Genomic DNA, 14,561 nt, shown 5'->3' on the forward strand with positions numbered 1-14,561 from the left:
TCGTGGCAGGCGTTTGCGTCGACCGAATCGTCGATCGCGCAGTCACCGGGACAGTTGTCGTCGCACGCTGGCGGACAATCGTCGGGGTCGTGCTGCGCCCGAACGCGGTGGCACGCGAACCTTGGTTCGTGGCTGCCGTCGGGCTTGGCTTACGCATGAGGGCATCTTGGGCCGCCAACTTGGCATCGGCGAGCTTTGCAGCGCGCTTCTGGTGGTAGAGCGGGTCGTAGAGGGACATGCGATTTCGTTTTTGACACGGCAACGAGATCACTTCCGAGGGCTGTAAAGGCGTTCAAGCCATCGCCGCGCTGCGTGTACTTGGTGTTTGTATCGCACGCTGGAGAAGCGTGACCTGCGACGCTGCGTCCTGTCAAAAGCTCATGAGGCGGCGCGCTTTTGTACTCTGCGCGGCTGCATCGCTCGGGTCGTGCTGGCTACCACGCTCGACTGGCCGGCCCCAAAAAGCCAATGGCTCCGAAAGTATCTTCAGACGTTAATTGCCCGCCTAAAAAGTATTTTCATACCTTAATAGATTGTGCAGCGTTAATATTCCCATACGTGGCAGCGTATCTATCGGTGGTGTCCAGGATGGGCTCCTGGTCGTGCGATCCAACCAGCGCTACCACACTGCGTCGCGAAGCAGTCGACGCCAGCGCCGCACCAAATGCAGAGTCGACAAGTATACAATCGTAAACGTGCAGTCTTACCTTGCCGAATACTACGCTAGGTCGATGGAATACTGCCCATTGTACTCGTAGCAACCTCCTGGTGACACCAGCCCACAGGCCGTGTCTGCAGTCTGTCTGTGCAGTATTTGAGTGGACAAAATGAACCCGCAGCTACGTTCTCATTGGCCAACAGCAGCAGAAAAAGCAGGCATTGCGCAACGCAGACCACCAAAGGACGGCATCCAAGATGTCGTAGAACCAAAATGATGCACCGAACGTCCGCCCGAAGATGCAGCGGCCAAAGCGGCGCGCCTTCAGAAGACGCGCCCATGCCGCCGCACGCGCTAAGGAGACCGACGATCTCAACACAAAAGCAGTCCACACTGCATTTCTACCAGCCCCTCCCCGGAACCTTGTAATCAACGGAACGCCACCTCCTCTCCATGAGAATATTGATGAGCTCGTAGCACCAACGCTCGCGCAAGGACGCTCGTAGGCTGCTGCAATTCGTGCAGCTAGTGGTAATAGTGGTGTAGCTGTTGCTCCAGTCGACGCGCTGGGGAACCGCGTCGTGTCAAAGACAGGTCGCCATCTGGAGAAATCGAGATGTGATTGGCTGGCCTTTCGAGAAGATTCTGGAAATTCGATCCAAAATGCACGTTTGCGGTACACAGCAACGTCATTACCCAATTCGAATTCGCACAAGACAATGGCGATTGACTACTACCAGGTGCTCGGCGTCGCCAAGACCGCGACCGACGACGAGCTCAAGAAGGCCTACCGCAAGATGGCGCTCAAGTGGCACCCGGACAAGAACCCGGACAACGCCGATGCGGCGCAGAAGAAGTTTCAAGAGGTCAACGAAGCCTACGAAGTCCTCAGCGACAAGCAAAAGCGCGCAATCTACGATCAGTACGGCGAGGAGGGCCTGAAGGGCGGCATGCCGCAGCCCGGCGGCAGCCCCAGCGGCGCCGGCGGCTTCTTCCCCGGCGGCAGCGCATCGTTTGGCTCATCAGGCGGCTTCCCCGCTGGCTTTTCGTTTCACTCGACCGACCCGACCAAAATTTTCGAGCAGTTCTTTGGCACGTCCAACCCGCACGAGGCCGAGCACATGGACCCGATGTTCATGTTTTCCAACATGGGCATGGGCCGCCAGGGCTCGTTTGGCGGCGGCTTTGGCAGCCCGCAACGGAAGGCCAAGCGCCCCGAGCCGCTCAAGCGCGACCTCGAGTGCACGCTCGAGCAACTCTACACGGGGTGCACCAAGAAGCTCAAGATTACGCGCAAAATTTACGACGACCGCACCAACGCCATGCGTGAAGAGGAGAAGATCCTCGAGGTCAAAGTCCAGCCGGGCTGGAAGGCCGGCACCAAGCTCACCTACGAGGGCGAAGGCGACCTCTTGCCCGGGCGGGCCGCCCAAGACATCATGTTTGTCATCCAAGAAAAGGCGCACCCCAAGTTCAAGCGCGACGGCGACACGCTCATTTACACGGCGAAGATTTCGCTCAAGGATGCGCTCGTCGGCAATGGCACGCTCTCGATCAAAACGCTCGACGGACGCAACGTCAACCTTCGCCTCGACGGCGTCGTCACGCCGACAACGCGCAAGGTGTTTGTGGGCGAAGGCATGCCGCTCTCCAAGACGCCGCAGCGCCGCGGCGATCTGCACGTGCATTTCGATATCCAGTTTCCCACCTCGCTGAGTACGACGCAGGCCGACTTGCTTCGCCAGGCACTCTAATCGTATAGCTCAACAGTGCAAGGTAGTCGACTAATATATATGTATGTATTGACGTTGAAAGACGACGACTCGGCACACTTACAAGGTTCCACGTCGGCTGAACGACGGCCGCTGGAACCCGGGCGCAAGTTGTTCGAGGAGCACTTCGTTGTTGAGCGCGTGCGTCTCGGAAATGTCGTCCGAGATGGGCGCGGCCTGCTGCTTCTTCATGCGCACGTAAATAGAGTCCTTCATTGCATGGAGCTCACGCTCAAGGTTGTCGAGCGCCGTCACCGCCGGCACGTTGGCGTAGACTTGGACTTCGAGGAGCGTGACCATGCTCATCATTTCTTCGAGAAGGCGCGTCTCCATCTTGCGCTTCTCCACCTTGACCGAGAGAACTTGCTTCTGGAGACGGTTCACGACGTACTCTTGCTCTTGCTCAAGCTCGTTCTCGAGGTTGACCTTGTCCAAGATGGCGTTTTGGCTGCCGGGGTTGGCGTTCAACGCGGCCTCGAGTTGCTTCTGAAGACGATTGACCATAAACTCTTGCTCCGTCTCGAGCTTGTTCTCGAGGTCAATCTTGTCTTGCTGAAGCTGGCGCAGCTTGCGTTGGAGCGTGTTGGTCAGAAACTCTTCTTCGCGCTCGACCGAGAGCGCGAGCTGCTCCTTCTCTTGACGGAGCTGGCCAAGGCGCATGAGCAGCTTGTTCGTGAGGCGCTCCTCGGACCGCTCGGCGTCCGAGCCAAAGCGCACGAGCTCTTCGCGCGACCGGCGCAGCTCAGCCTCAAGGTACGCGTTGCGGCGCGTAAGCCGCTCGACCTCGGTCTCGGGCGTCGTCGTCGTCGTCTCGGGCGAGCTCGTGGGCATGCTGATGTCGGGACCGCGAGGAAGATATGCGAATGCGCCAGAGACCAAACCAAATTTTCCAGCGTCCGGATAACGTTTTCCGGAGATCGCAATAAAATCGCCACCGGTTCTTTCCGCACCAGCTGCGGCAGAGGCAAGCAGCGTATCTTGAGCAGCCTCGGCCACCGCCAGCGGGCGCTCGGCTCGGTGGCCATGCCGCCGCTGGGCTGGCGCCGGTGGAAGCACGACGACGTTGATGCAACCGGCCCTCGCTACACACACGCACGTATCGCAGGTCGCCATGCCACCATGTACCGTGTACTTGCTGGCTCCAGCTGGCGACGACGCCGCGCGCTGGCAGCCGTCGAAAGGTACTCGTGTACATCGAGCTGCTTGCGCTCACAGATGCTTGGCGGTGGAAGCATCGTCGCCTAACTTACTTTTTAATGCAGCGCCGTGCAGGTGCACTGCGACGGCATGGCGACCTTCCCGCGGCGCGGATTGTATACTAGCACCTACGACATGCCTGGCGGTGGCGGCAATCGCATCTGCCCATGCGACGACACAACGGCGACGAGCCCACAGCCTTGTACATGCGACTCTGCCGGCGCCACGAGGTCGGCCAAAGATACTTTTCGCGCGCTTGGCTCTGCACAGCTCCGTTTTCACACGTGTCCTTGGCGTCTGAGTTGGCTTGGTGTCGTCGACGACGAAGAAGAGCGCAGCGTGTGGCGATCACCAGTAAGCTCAGTTGGTCCTTCGATAAAGAAGCTCGACGGAAGGGTGCCACTGCAAGGCGTACGACGTCGCTGTGTTGTGCGATCGGGGAGATCTTGCGGCCGTGGGTGCAGTGCGCATGCAGCTTGCGCATGCCACCGAGCGATGACCCGTCGTCGTGACCGACCTTCATGGGCCCTGGCAACGGGAACCGAGTTGAGATGCATTCTCGCGCTGTTGTCGAAATCAACCAAAAAAGCGAAATATCAAACTTCAAAACTGGTTGTGGGCGCTGGTGTTAAATAATATCAGACGCGGTCCCTTGTGAGTGTGTCGATCTGGCGCTGGTAGAGCTGCTTGCACTCGCGAAACTCCGTCTCGAGCTCGTCGAGTTGCTCCTCCTTCTCGCCGAGGAGTTCCAAGAGCACGTTCTGGCGCACCGTCACAGCCTCCAGCGCTGCCTTTGTGGATGCCAACTCGGCGGCCGCCGCTTCCAGGGCTGCGTTCTGCTGCTGCAGCGTCGCCATGGCTTGGCTGCTCGACGCCTTGACCGCCTCGAGCTCGTCTACCTGCTGCTTGAGCAGCGCCGCCTCGCTCTCGCGGAGGCGCACCTTTTGCTGGAGTTGGTGCCACTCGATAAGCGAGACATCTCCCGTCGTCGCACTTGCCCGCTCCGAGACGAGGAGCTCGGCCGACGACTTGCGTTCGCGATAGGAGGGACGCGATCGGTCGGCCACCTGCTGCTCGAGTTCCCGCACCCGCGCCAAATACGTGCTTTCTTGGGCTTTGGCGCGCGCGAGGTCGGCTGTCAGCGCCGCAACGACAGCGTTGGTATCGTTGCTCGAGCTGGTCGTCGCCGCCGCCTTCTCAGCTTCAAGCGTTGAGATGTAGCTCTTGAGCTGCGTGAGCTCCTCGAGGTGGGCGGCCTCGTCGTCTTCGAGCGTCGTGATGCGCGCCGAGGCTTGCTCCAGCTGTTGCTGCACGGCGTGAATCTGGCTCTGCCACGTCTCAATGTGTTCTTCCAAGCCGCGGCGCGTCGCGACTTCGGACGCAAGTTGCGCTTCGAGATTCCGGCAGTTGAGCGTACTGGTCTGGAGCTGGACGTCAGCCGACTGCTGGAACGTGCGCCAAAAGAGCTCGCGCTGCTGATGCTCTTGCTGCAGCTGCGAGAGCTGTCGGAGCAGCGGCTGTGTCGCGCCTGTCGTCTCCTCGGCAAGCGTGTCCATGCGCAACACGGTGTCCTGGTACCGCTTCTTCCACGACGCGATTTCACTGCGTGAGAGCTCTTCCCGACGCGCGGCGTCGCGCTCGACGGCCGCCACACGCTTCTGCATCTCGACAAGCGTCGACTCGAGCATGCCATTGTCGGCCACAGCGCTCTGGGATGCTTCCAGTGCCACCTTGTCGGCCGCCCACTGTGCCTGCTGTGTTTCCAGCTCTTGGACGCGGGCGTTGGCGGTCTCCAGCGCCGCTAGCGTTGCCCGGAGCTCGTCCGAGTGGGCTTGGAGTTGCTGGAGCTTGGCGTGTGTCGCCTTGCGCTCGTCCTCGGCCTGCATGAGGTGACTTCGCGCCGTCTCCCACTTGGCCTGCGTCGTCTCGAGCGCGGCGACGGTCTGCGCATGCTCGTCGAGGAGGTCGTTGTTTTCTTTCCGGAGAGTCCGCAAACGGGCCTCGTACTGCCCTTGCTTGATAGAGAGCGCTTGGCCTTCGTTTAGAAGCTGCGACAACTGCTCTTCTTTCTCGTGCAAAGCGTGCTGCAGCTGCGCGACGACCGCGTCCGAGGACGCTACCGACTTGGCGGCATCGAGTTCTTCCATCAATTTGGTCATTTTGGCCGAAGCGGACAAGAGCTGATTCTCGCGCTCCGTCAAAAGCGCCTGCGTCTTGGCGAGCTCGGCTTGCAGGGCTTCCATTGCAGCCGAGTCCTCGGTGGACGACGGTGCCAGCGACGACGTTGACGACGGACGCTCATCCACGTCGGTGAGCACCGTCGACACGCTGGACCCAATCGAGAGCGAGCTGTCATCCTCGGGGGGTTTCTCGTCCGAGGTCGTCGGAGGCAGAGTCACGCTTGCCACTTGGATGGGCATCGAGTGCGCCTTGATGTAGTCGAGAGCGGCAGCGTTGGTAGCATCCTCCGAAGACATATCATCTTCGCGCTTTCCCGTCAGCGGTGGCGTCGGTGGCGAGCACGTCTCTGGCCTTACAGGGGACACTTGGGCGACCGGTGCTGCCGACTTGACGGACGGGAAGTTGACGCTGGGCGACTTGATGGCCACGGATCACTTTTCGTGGTGCGACGGCGGTCCGAGGTTCCACTCGGAGAAAAAGTTGAGCGGCTTCTTGTTGCCGTCAGACGACCGGGGCGGCGTCGGGATGCTACTTTTTGCAAAGTCGTTTGCGGTTGTCGCTTCGTGCTGGGCCGATGTCGGGTTGGACCGTGGCGGCGACGGTGCGGGCGCCGGATGCAGCGGCGGCGTCATGGCCGTGCTTCGCAGTGGCGAGGCCCTCGGCGCCGGCTTGCCATTGGAGACAGCATCGTCAAACTGCTTCTCGACGTCGTCCTTGAGCTTGTGCACATGCTCGAGTCCCTGGGACACGATGGTCGAGAGGTTCACCTTGGACGCGAACCACGCCATGCTGCGGACGAAATAATGGCAAGAAACATGCACCCGGCGCGTATCCGGCCACGTGGCCAGCATCCGGATACCCCGAGCGACGTCCTCGATCTTCGGTTCGTTCGTCGAAGATCCAGCGCGTGCCACGCCGGCTGGCGCAAGACGAGCGGTCTGTGGCTCTCGGCGACGTCGGCGCATGGAACCGCTTTCTCATTCCCCGTCCAATGGCGCCGGGTGGTTCGCTGCTGAACGACGCCTGGTGTGAATGGCGCAGTCGGGCGTAGAGACGCCGCAGTAGGTGCGTACGTTGGCAACAGACGGCACAGGTGCACGGTCCATGGACCATGCCCGCAGTGTACAATGTAGTGCACGAACGCTTGAAGGACGAGGGATTTCTATGGACCCGTGAGCTTCAAGCAGAAGCAGTGCCGACTCGCCACGACGGGGCACAAGGCTACCAAACTCTGCAAGCTAGCTGACAATAGTGCAGTGGCTTGAAGCCGACATGGACGTCGCGTTATCAAAGCTTGTGATATGTTACACGCAGGCCGCACGCACAGGCCTTGACCCAGAGACCATCGCCTTGGTCTTCGTGTGTGTCGTACGCATGCTCGTGCTCGGCGACCTCGACCGGCTTGGCTTTCTTGGCTTTGGGCGCCTGAAAGAGCTACCTCAGTGACGTGATAGAGCAAAGTGTGTACCTACTGTAGCACCGCTGAGCGTCGAGAGGCTTGCTTTTCGCTTGCCGTAGCTGGCGACGACCGACTTGGTGCGCGACACCGCTTTCTCGAAGCGTTTCCTCTCGCGCTGCTCCTTCTCTACCAGCATCTTTTCGAGGCTACCGAACAATTCGATGCATGTGGCCTCGCACGTCTTGGTCAAGAAGAGCTTGAGTGGTGCGAAGCGCTCGTTCTTGGGGTTGGGCCGTCGCAAGCATGGGAGGTCTTCAAAGGCGCTGTCGGGTAGGAGAAAGCGCTTCTTCGCCGCGTCCTTGGTCAGCAGCACGTACGCTGGACTGTCGTAGCGACACGAGCGACAGACGTAGAGGCCAAAGGTCGCGAAGAAGTCTTGGTCGCACGGCAGGTCCAAGTGGCAGCTCTCGCAGGCTGCAGGCTTGGCTGGTGAATCCATGGCCGCGATGGGATTGGACCAAAAGTAGCCAATCGTTTTGTTTCACACATCGCGCGCAACGTGCGTTGTGTGGGATTTGGCGCCAAAACAACAAATAAATAAAATAAAATAAAACGATCTCAGAGAAATTTCCTTCTTCCCCGGATCATGGGTTCGATCTGGAAGCTCGACGATGGGACATGCGACCTCGTCTGGGCGACGCAGCGGATCCCCGACGTCCATGCGGCTCTGCAGGAAGGTAGACGCATGGAGGCTCGATCGAGGAAGATGCAGCATGATCTCTAGTCATCGTCAACGCCATCGACGCCCATGCGGCCTCCGTCGTCGTCGGCCTCGGCGACGAGGGTCTCTCGTTCACGGTGCAGGACAATGGTGCTCCTCCATCGGCCTTCGTCAGCCACAAGGTCGAGCATTGCGTTAGGTCATGGCATCCAGTCGCAAGACCTGTGTCGTCTCGTCGGCCAAGCTGCAGGTACACACGTCCAGCGTTCATTGCGCATGGTCCTCATCCATTTTGGTAGCAACCTCCAAGAGAGATCGCGATGGTACAGCGCCAGGGACCTCCATGTATGGGACTCGCGGAGATGCTCTGCGCTGCCTTGCGACCATGGCGTCCGTGACGATCGAGAGCCGCCACGAAGCGAGCTGGAATACATACCGTAAAACCATCGAGGTCCGTGCATGCTGCGCGGAGCTGGCTTCACTTGCATGATACAGCGGGGACATGTGACGTTCAACGGGCGCATTCGCTCCAAGCAGTGCATTCCCGGGACGCTGGTGCAGGTCCACGACCTCTATGCGAACGTGCCTGTCCGACAGAATGCTTGGCGCACCGCCGCGTCGTCGCATCGGGCCAAGCTCATCTCGTTCCTGACGACGCTACTCTCGCGGCTTGCGATTGTCCATACGATGACATCGTTCGAGCTCATCGACCTCCGTGCGCACATCTTGCACCGTCGTCGGCGCGACGATACCTCCTTTGTAGAATGCCACGCCCGCATCCTCGCTCTACCCCGAGTGACGTGCCCTTTGGAGGCCTTTGCCCTCCTTGGTGGTAGCGTGCCGATTACGATGCCGCAGGTAGAAACGTCTCGTTCCAAATATGCCAACCACGGTGTGTCGTGTTGTTGTACTAGGCCTTTTCCTGCTACGATGACCGATTCCGAATGGCGGGCCATATCGCGTTTGGCGATTTTCGCGTTGCCTCTGCGACGATGGGTGCTCGGTTGGCGCAGCTCAAGCGAGTCACGCAAGGTTACGTGTGCGTGAGCTTCCAAGGGCGGTGGATCCAAGCTTTCGAGAGAGACTGCCAAGACTGCATTTACGCGCACCTCGCTTCAAGACTCACCTCGTCATCGCAGTTCCACGAATGGCCAGTCATTGTCCTACACGTGACCTGCTCGGGCGACGAGGCCGCCCTCGTCGACGCGAACCCAGCGCCGCGTGTTGAGTTTCGCAACGTCGACGCCTTTTCGAGCGCGTTTGCCGCCTTTTGCAGGTACCGGTCGGTACCCAATGGGCCTGATTGGTGACGATGCTCGGCGAGCTCCAGGCGGTGCTGCCGCATTGCGCCGAGACGGGCCTTGTGGACGCACCAATGCCCGACGCCAAGCGACGTCGAGGCCTGCCAGATGAGTTTACAGATGCAATCTGGGCGCGAAGCGTGGACCTTCTTCCTAGTACCTGCAATTTGTGCGTGCTTTGGATCGCTGCACGTTTTGCTCTTAGCCACCCGCACCAAGCGCGCTGAAGCGATGTCACCGACGCGTCGTGAGTCACCCGCCGTACACCAGCGTCGATGCACCAAGTACTTTGGCACCACGACTACAACCAGCCGTGAGGAGCCCAGGCGTCGACGGCGACGGCTTCCGGCTCATGTGGCAACGCACCTGAGCGTCTTTGCGCAGAACCCACGCGCGTCGCGTACGCTCTCGGTGCAGTTTACCAAGGCCTCCCTACAAGACATCACGGTGCTTGGTCAAGTGACCGCAAGTTTATCCTCTTTGCGACGCGGACGTCGCCGGTGCTGCTGTGTGCCATCGATCAGCACGCCGCCGACGAGCGCATCCAGCTCGAGGCGTTGGAGGCGACATACCTCAATGGGACTCGGCCCTTTCCTCGCGCCGAGCTCGACGAGCCTGTGCAGCTCCGCCTGAATTTCAGCGAGCAAGCGCTTGTTCAGCACCACGAAGAAACGTTACAGCACTGGGGCTTTACCATCAACGCACGCCAGGAACTCACGACGGCGCCGTTCGTGGAGCACCGGCAAGCCAACGAAGACGACTGCACCGAGTACCTAACGCTCCTCGCCGACGCCGATCGGCAGCGGACGTCGGCGCCACGCCCGCCGGTGATTTTGCGTCTCTTGCACTCGCGGGCTTGCCGCAATGCCATCATGTTTGGAGACGTGCTCTCGCAGCGGGCGTGCGAGCTGCTGCTGGGGCAGCTGAGCCATTGTCGGCTGCCGTTCCAGTGCGCCCACGGTCGTCCGTCGTTGGCTCCACTCGTGCAGCTGGACGAAGAAGACGCGTCGTAGGTATAAATTCAGCATTCAAAACTCATAGCATCGGGTGGATCTCTATTGGTTCTTGCACTCCGGGGGCTTCTCGGTCGACTCGGCGCCCGCCGGCTTCTCAAGGCCCGGGAAGGCCTTCTTACCGCCCTTCTTGGCACGCGGCTCGTCGTCATCGTCGTCGTCGTCCGAGAGGTCTTCATCGTCGTAGTCCTCGTCCTAGATCACATCATGGATGTGAGGACGATGCGAGCGAGGGGCAGCGACGTACGTCCTCGTCGTCTTCGTAATCGGACTCGTCGACTTCGGCTTCGCCCGTGAACCACAAGACGGCCTGGGGCACGATCGTTTCGTGGATCGTGAAGCCAATCTGGAAGTCCGTGTCAAGCTGGTGCATGATCTCGTCGCTCTACCACAGAGAATGCGTGAGTTCATGAGGCCCATAACGAAGAAGATGATGTACCTCTTCCTCTTCGTCTTCCGTGGGCATCTCGACAGGCGAGAAGAACTGGAAGAAGCTGTCGCAGGGCTCATCTTGGTGACGAGGCGCGTCGCGCCGCCGTTCTTGGCCTTCTGCTTGATCTTCTTCTTCTTCTCGCACAGTTCTTGCCTTCGTTCCAGTTGATGGGCGTGCCAACAATGTTCTTGAGCATCGCATCGCCCGACGGGCCCTCGGCCACGTCGTAGACCTTGGTCAAGACGTCGTTCGTGAAGAACTCGTTGGGCGCAAAGTGGAACTCGAGGCGGAAGCCGTTCGTCTCGGTGAGGGACTCGGACTTGACGTTCTTGAGGAACTCGAGCGCCGGGATATCGCGGTCCGTGATCATCTGCTCGACCATCGGGTGGTTCATGAGCGCCTTGACCCAGAACTTGGGGATGCCCACGGACGGCTCGGCCTCCTTGGCCTTCTCGTCCGCCGACGCCACCTCCTTCTCGCCCGTCACGACAAGCGCACGCTCATCGTACAGCGGCTGGTACAGCTTCTCGTACTTCAATTCGAGCAGACGGCGCTCTTCCTCAAACTGCGCCTCGATGACCGCCTGCTGCTCCTGGAGCGTCTTGAGGTGGGCCACGCGCGCGGCGACGGCGGGCGGCAGCGCCACCTCCGCCTCCACGTCCTCGATCACGAGCTCGCCCGTCTTCTTCGTCACGTCCTCGACCGCGCTCATGCTTGCTGCTTCCGATTTCTCTACTGACGAAAGATATTCAAGAAACCATCCAGCTTCGACGCCAATGAAATGATCCGGATGGGGCAGTCGCATCCGGATCCCAAGATTCCGTCGGAAAAGCCGCGAAGATCAGTTGGGCACGTGGCAACATAAGAGAGAGCGACGGAATCGGAAAGCAATACATATATGTACTACGGCAGAGTCGCCTACTTGGGTCGTCTAACCGGCTACGGCCCTCGGTTCGTGCTGAAGAGCTGGTTGGCCGCGCCCTCGACGCTGCCCCGCGACGCCAAGAGGGCTGCAACCGCCTGCTCTTGGCCAAAGCCCATCTCGATCAGCTGCTTGATGCGCGTCGACTGCTGGAAGCGAATACGCAGCGGGCGCGTTTGGCCTTGGATCATCTTGAGCGCGCGGTCGACCGAGTAGTGCCCCAGCGGGTGGCCGTTGGCCATGACGAGCCGGTCAAAGAGGCCGATTTGGCCCGACGCCTCGGCGCCCATCGCGTCGCCGTTGGGCAGGCGCGGGAAGGCCGTGACGCACAAGTCGTTCTCAATCTTCTCCAAGTAGAGGCCGAGGACGACCGCGTCGACGGGGAACTCGACATCGTACTCGTCGCTCTCGCAGACTTTGTTCATGATGTTGGTGCGTGGCGGCATCGCAATCGCGGCGTTCACAGCCTTGATGCTCTGGAAGAGCGCGTTGCCTTCGTCGATCGCGCCAAAGCCACCGGACGACGAGAGCTGCAGCAGCGACGACGACGACGACGACGAGGACGGCGGCGACGACGTCGTACCGAGGACTTCACGTAAAAGTGATTTGCCCGTGTCCGAGAGCTTGCGCTCGCGCGTCGATGCGGCCTCTTCAGCGATCGTCGGCGGCTTCACCGCGCCTTCGACCGTACCGTTAGCCCCGACGGTAAAGTTGCGAAAGAGCGCGATCGACGAGTCCTACGCAGCGTGGAGACGACGGAGCGCTGCAAGACTCTCGTACCTTGCGGCTGTCGGGCACTTCATAGAAGAGCAGCACTGGCTGGTACCGACCCTTGACGCAGCTAGAAGGGACATCTCAGGATCGGGACATTGGTCTCAAGAGACGTACTGCTGGATGACGTCGGGCCAATCGCCGATCTCGGTGACCTTGCTATCGTCAAAGAGGAGCCACGACTGGTGCGCCGTGCTGTAAAAGAAGGCAAAGTAGTGCCGGCCGTAGTAGCAGACAAAGCCGCGGAAGCGGTACTGGGCCTTGAGGCCGCCAAGGAACTTGGCGTGCTTGGCCGCCTCGCCTTGCGCTGTGAACGCATGCGAGAGGTCCACCGAGTCGCTAATGATGTGTAAGAGCGACTCGATCTCTTCTTTCGGTGGGCTATTGGTTGCCCAGAGAAACGAGATGGCAAACACGGGCGGGAACCGCTGAATGACGCGCTACGCAGAGGATAAGCACGATGCGATCGTACTGCAGCCGTGTGCTACCTCGGTGGCGAGCTTGCCCTTGCAGCCCTCGGCCTGGCACGACCCATGGACGTCCATGTTGTTGGGCATCTCGCGGAGCATGTCCTCCATGTCGCGGTACGGCCGCGCGATCGCGTCGGTCGCATATATCGAAAAGACCTAGACCAGATCTGGGATCCTGACCAAAGTGCGACGAAATGGCAGTACCAAGTTGCTGTACAGCTCCCAGTTGGACGACGCGTGGCACGCCCGGCACACGGACCGGTCGTAGATCTGGTGCGAAAACACAATGTGGGGAATGCTCTTCGGGTCAAAGACCGCCATCGGCTTCTCCTCAAAGCCCGACTGGCTCGCGCTCAGAAGGAAGCTGCGCGACTTGAGCGCCTTCTTGTCGAACTCGGAGAGCTCCGTCACGTCCTACCCATCGCGTCAACTTTCAATGTATCAACCTCATTTCGTTGTACCGATTGCTGGTGCATGAGGTTGAGGATCGTGAGCAGCGTCTCTTCTGCGTCGGCCATCGAGCCTTCTTGGAACATCTTGTCCTACGTTTCTTTCCTTGAGCGTCTGTCGTCAAGAGACAACCGACCGCGCTGTAGAGGAGGCTGAGCCACTTGCGCAGCACTTTTGGGTGAAGCGCGCCGCTCGACGGGTCTTCGTACGCGAGCATGATCTCTTTCAGCGCGCGCAGGACGTGGGACGCGACGTCGTCCGAGTCCTTGATGGTGACGTCTTGCAGCAGCCGGCGGAGCGAGATGAGGTGCCAAAAGCTCTGGATGATGACGTTCAAGAAGCAATTGTTCTCGCCTACGCGTGCCTAAGCGCGCGGTTTTTCTTCTTGATAGATGGCAGTACCGGTTGCGTTCTGGAGACCGCGGTGGATCGACGCGCCATCTCGGACGTCGCCTTTGGCCCGGCGTTCGCAACGTTCTTGGGCGGCGAGGACCCGGAACGCATGGGCGCAGGCCGAGGCGCAATGTTCTTGGGCACGGTCGTGAGGTGCTCGACCCATTGGAAGAAGAGGTCTTCTGTCTTGACGTCGACCTCGAGCACGCATGGCCGGTTCTCCTTGTCGAGCGCATGGAGATAGAAGCCCCGGTTGCGCTTTTCCCATGGCACAAACCTACGCGTCATGAGCCCATGATGGTCCTCGAGGATAGCAACGCACTTCAAGTCCGAGTACGACTTGGCCGACGGGTTGGCCAGCGTCGCCGCTAATTCGTCCGACGACGGCTGGAACTTGAACGTGAAGAGAATGAGCGACGCTACGTTGCTCGGGTGGACGGCGAGGACGCTGTAGCGCTGGTGCCGGGGCCGCTGCGCGCACCCCATGAGGTCACCGCGACCATGCGCCAGAGGCTTACCACGTTGACGTAGCTCTGCGTCTTTATGATGAGCCAGCCTTGGTAGACCTCGATCGGCGACGTCTACAAGGTAGTGACCGTCAGCTGGCGTCGACCTCGGCCGCGTCCGCAGACCATGGTGGTGGAGGGTTCTGGCTGGCGCCTTGAGCTTTGATTGCCCCTCGCCGTGTACGCAGGACTGATGACACACACACCAGATGTTATAACACACATCGCGAAAGGCGCATCGACCGACGTCCCCCCGCCTCCTCCTACTACTGTCCGTGCCGTGCGTCCCGTCTCTCTTGTCATCGCCACGGGCACTGTACTTGCCTGCGTCCTGCATGCGCTCCATCGTCTAACCTGCCGGCTATAAGGAAGCG

General features: G+C 60.2%; 7 protein-coding genes across 7 annotated transcripts; 2 read left to right on the forward strand and 5 right to left on the reverse strand.

The window, feature by feature from the left end:
• Positions 1-1,352: 1,352 nt before the first annotated feature.
• SPRG_05870 (hypothetical protein) lies at positions 1,353-2,485 on the forward strand. The gene has a single exon (XM_012344447.1). It carries the CDS (start codon positions 1,378-1,380, stop codon positions 2,410-2,412), a length of 1,035 nt encoding a protein of 344 aa, XP_012199837.1. The 5' UTR covers positions 1,353-1,377; the 3' UTR covers positions 2,413-2,485.
• SPRG_05871 (hypothetical protein) lies at positions 2,434-3,308 on the reverse strand. The gene has a single exon (XM_012344448.1). It carries the CDS (start codon positions 3,259-3,261, stop codon positions 2,491-2,493), a length of 771 nt encoding a protein of 256 aa, XP_012199838.1. The 5' UTR covers positions 3,262-3,308; the 3' UTR covers positions 2,434-2,490.
• Positions 3,309-4,231: 923 nt separating this feature from the next.
• Positions 4,232-6,596, reverse strand: SPRG_05872 (hypothetical protein; the record flags this gene model as incomplete). The annotated part of the gene is made up of 2 exons (XM_012344449.1): positions 4,232-6,216; positions 6,244-6,596. 2 exons carry the CDS (start codon positions 6,594-6,596, stop codon positions 4,266-4,268), a joined length of 2,304 nt encoding a protein of 767 aa, XP_012199839.1. The 3' UTR covers positions 4,232-4,265.
• Positions 6,597-7,095: 499 nt separating this feature from the next.
• SPRG_05873 (hypothetical protein) lies at positions 7,096-7,706 on the reverse strand (the record flags this gene model as incomplete). Its single annotated transcript, XM_012344450.1, has 2 exons — positions 7,096-7,242; positions 7,281-7,706. 2 exons carry the CDS (start codon positions 7,704-7,706, stop codon positions 7,096-7,098), a joined length of 573 nt encoding a protein of 190 aa, XP_012199840.1.
• Positions 7,707-9,460: 1,754 nt separating this feature from the next.
• SPRG_05874 (hypothetical protein) lies at positions 9,461-10,319 on the forward strand (the record flags this gene model as incomplete). The annotated part of the gene is made up of 2 exons (XM_012344451.1): positions 9,461-9,729; positions 9,870-10,319. The coding sequence occupies 2 exons, from the start codon at positions 9,461-9,463 to the stop codon at positions 10,240-10,242; spliced, it is 642 nt and encodes a 213-aa protein (XP_012199841.1). The 3' UTR covers positions 10,243-10,319.
• Positions 10,285-11,387, reverse strand: SPRG_05875 (hypothetical protein; the record flags this gene model as incomplete). Its single annotated transcript, XM_012344452.1, has 4 exons — positions 10,285-10,437; positions 10,490-10,627; positions 10,682-10,736; positions 10,762-11,387. 4 exons carry the CDS (start codon positions 11,385-11,387, stop codon positions 10,285-10,287), a joined length of 972 nt encoding a protein of 323 aa, XP_012199842.1.
• A 168-nt stretch (positions 11,388-11,555) lies between these two features.
• On the reverse strand, positions 11,556-14,368 carry SPRG_05876 (hypothetical protein). The gene is made up of 11 exons (XM_012344453.1): positions 14,314-14,368; positions 14,200-14,262; positions 14,004-14,152; positions 13,691-13,958; positions 13,425-13,652; positions 13,300-13,380; positions 13,043-13,252; positions 12,857-12,994; positions 12,486-12,808; positions 12,378-12,438; positions 11,556-12,334 (listed from the first exon to the last, which is right to left on the reverse strand). Exons 1-11 carry the CDS (start codon positions 14,314-14,316, stop codon positions 11,615-11,617), a joined length of 2,244 nt encoding a protein of 747 aa, XP_012199843.1. The 5' UTR covers positions 14,317-14,368; the 3' UTR covers positions 11,556-11,614.
• Between the last annotated feature and the right edge of the window lie 193 nt (positions 14,369-14,561).

This window comes from Saprolegnia parasitica (genome assembly GCF_000151545.1).
Source record: "Saprolegnia parasitica CBS 223.65 unplaced genomic scaffold supercont2.18, whole genome shotgun sequence".
In the NCBI taxonomy this organism is placed as follows: domain Eukaryota; phylum Oomycota; class Saprolegniomycetes; order Saprolegniales; family Saprolegniaceae; genus Saprolegnia; species Saprolegnia parasitica.

Bases quoted from the DNA above. Each gene is read 5' to 3' on its own strand.
- SPRG_05870 (XM_012344447.1), top strand. From the start codon at position 1,378: ATGGCGATTGACTACTACCAGGTGCTCGGCGTCGCCAAGACCGCGACC.
- SPRG_05871 (XM_012344448.1), bottom strand. From the start codon at position 3,261: ATGCCCACGAGCTCGCCCGAGACGACGACGACGACGCCCGAGACCGAG.
- SPRG_05876 (XM_012344453.1), bottom strand. The intron at 14,153-14,199 runs GTAAGCCTCTGG...GGGTGCGCGCAG, and splicing joins CGCAGAGCTACGTCAACGTG to CGGCCCCGGCACCAGCGCTA. The intron at 13,253-13,299 runs GTACAACGAAAT...CGCGATGGGTAG, and splicing joins ACCTCATGCACCAGCAATCG to GACGTGACGGAGCTCTCCGA.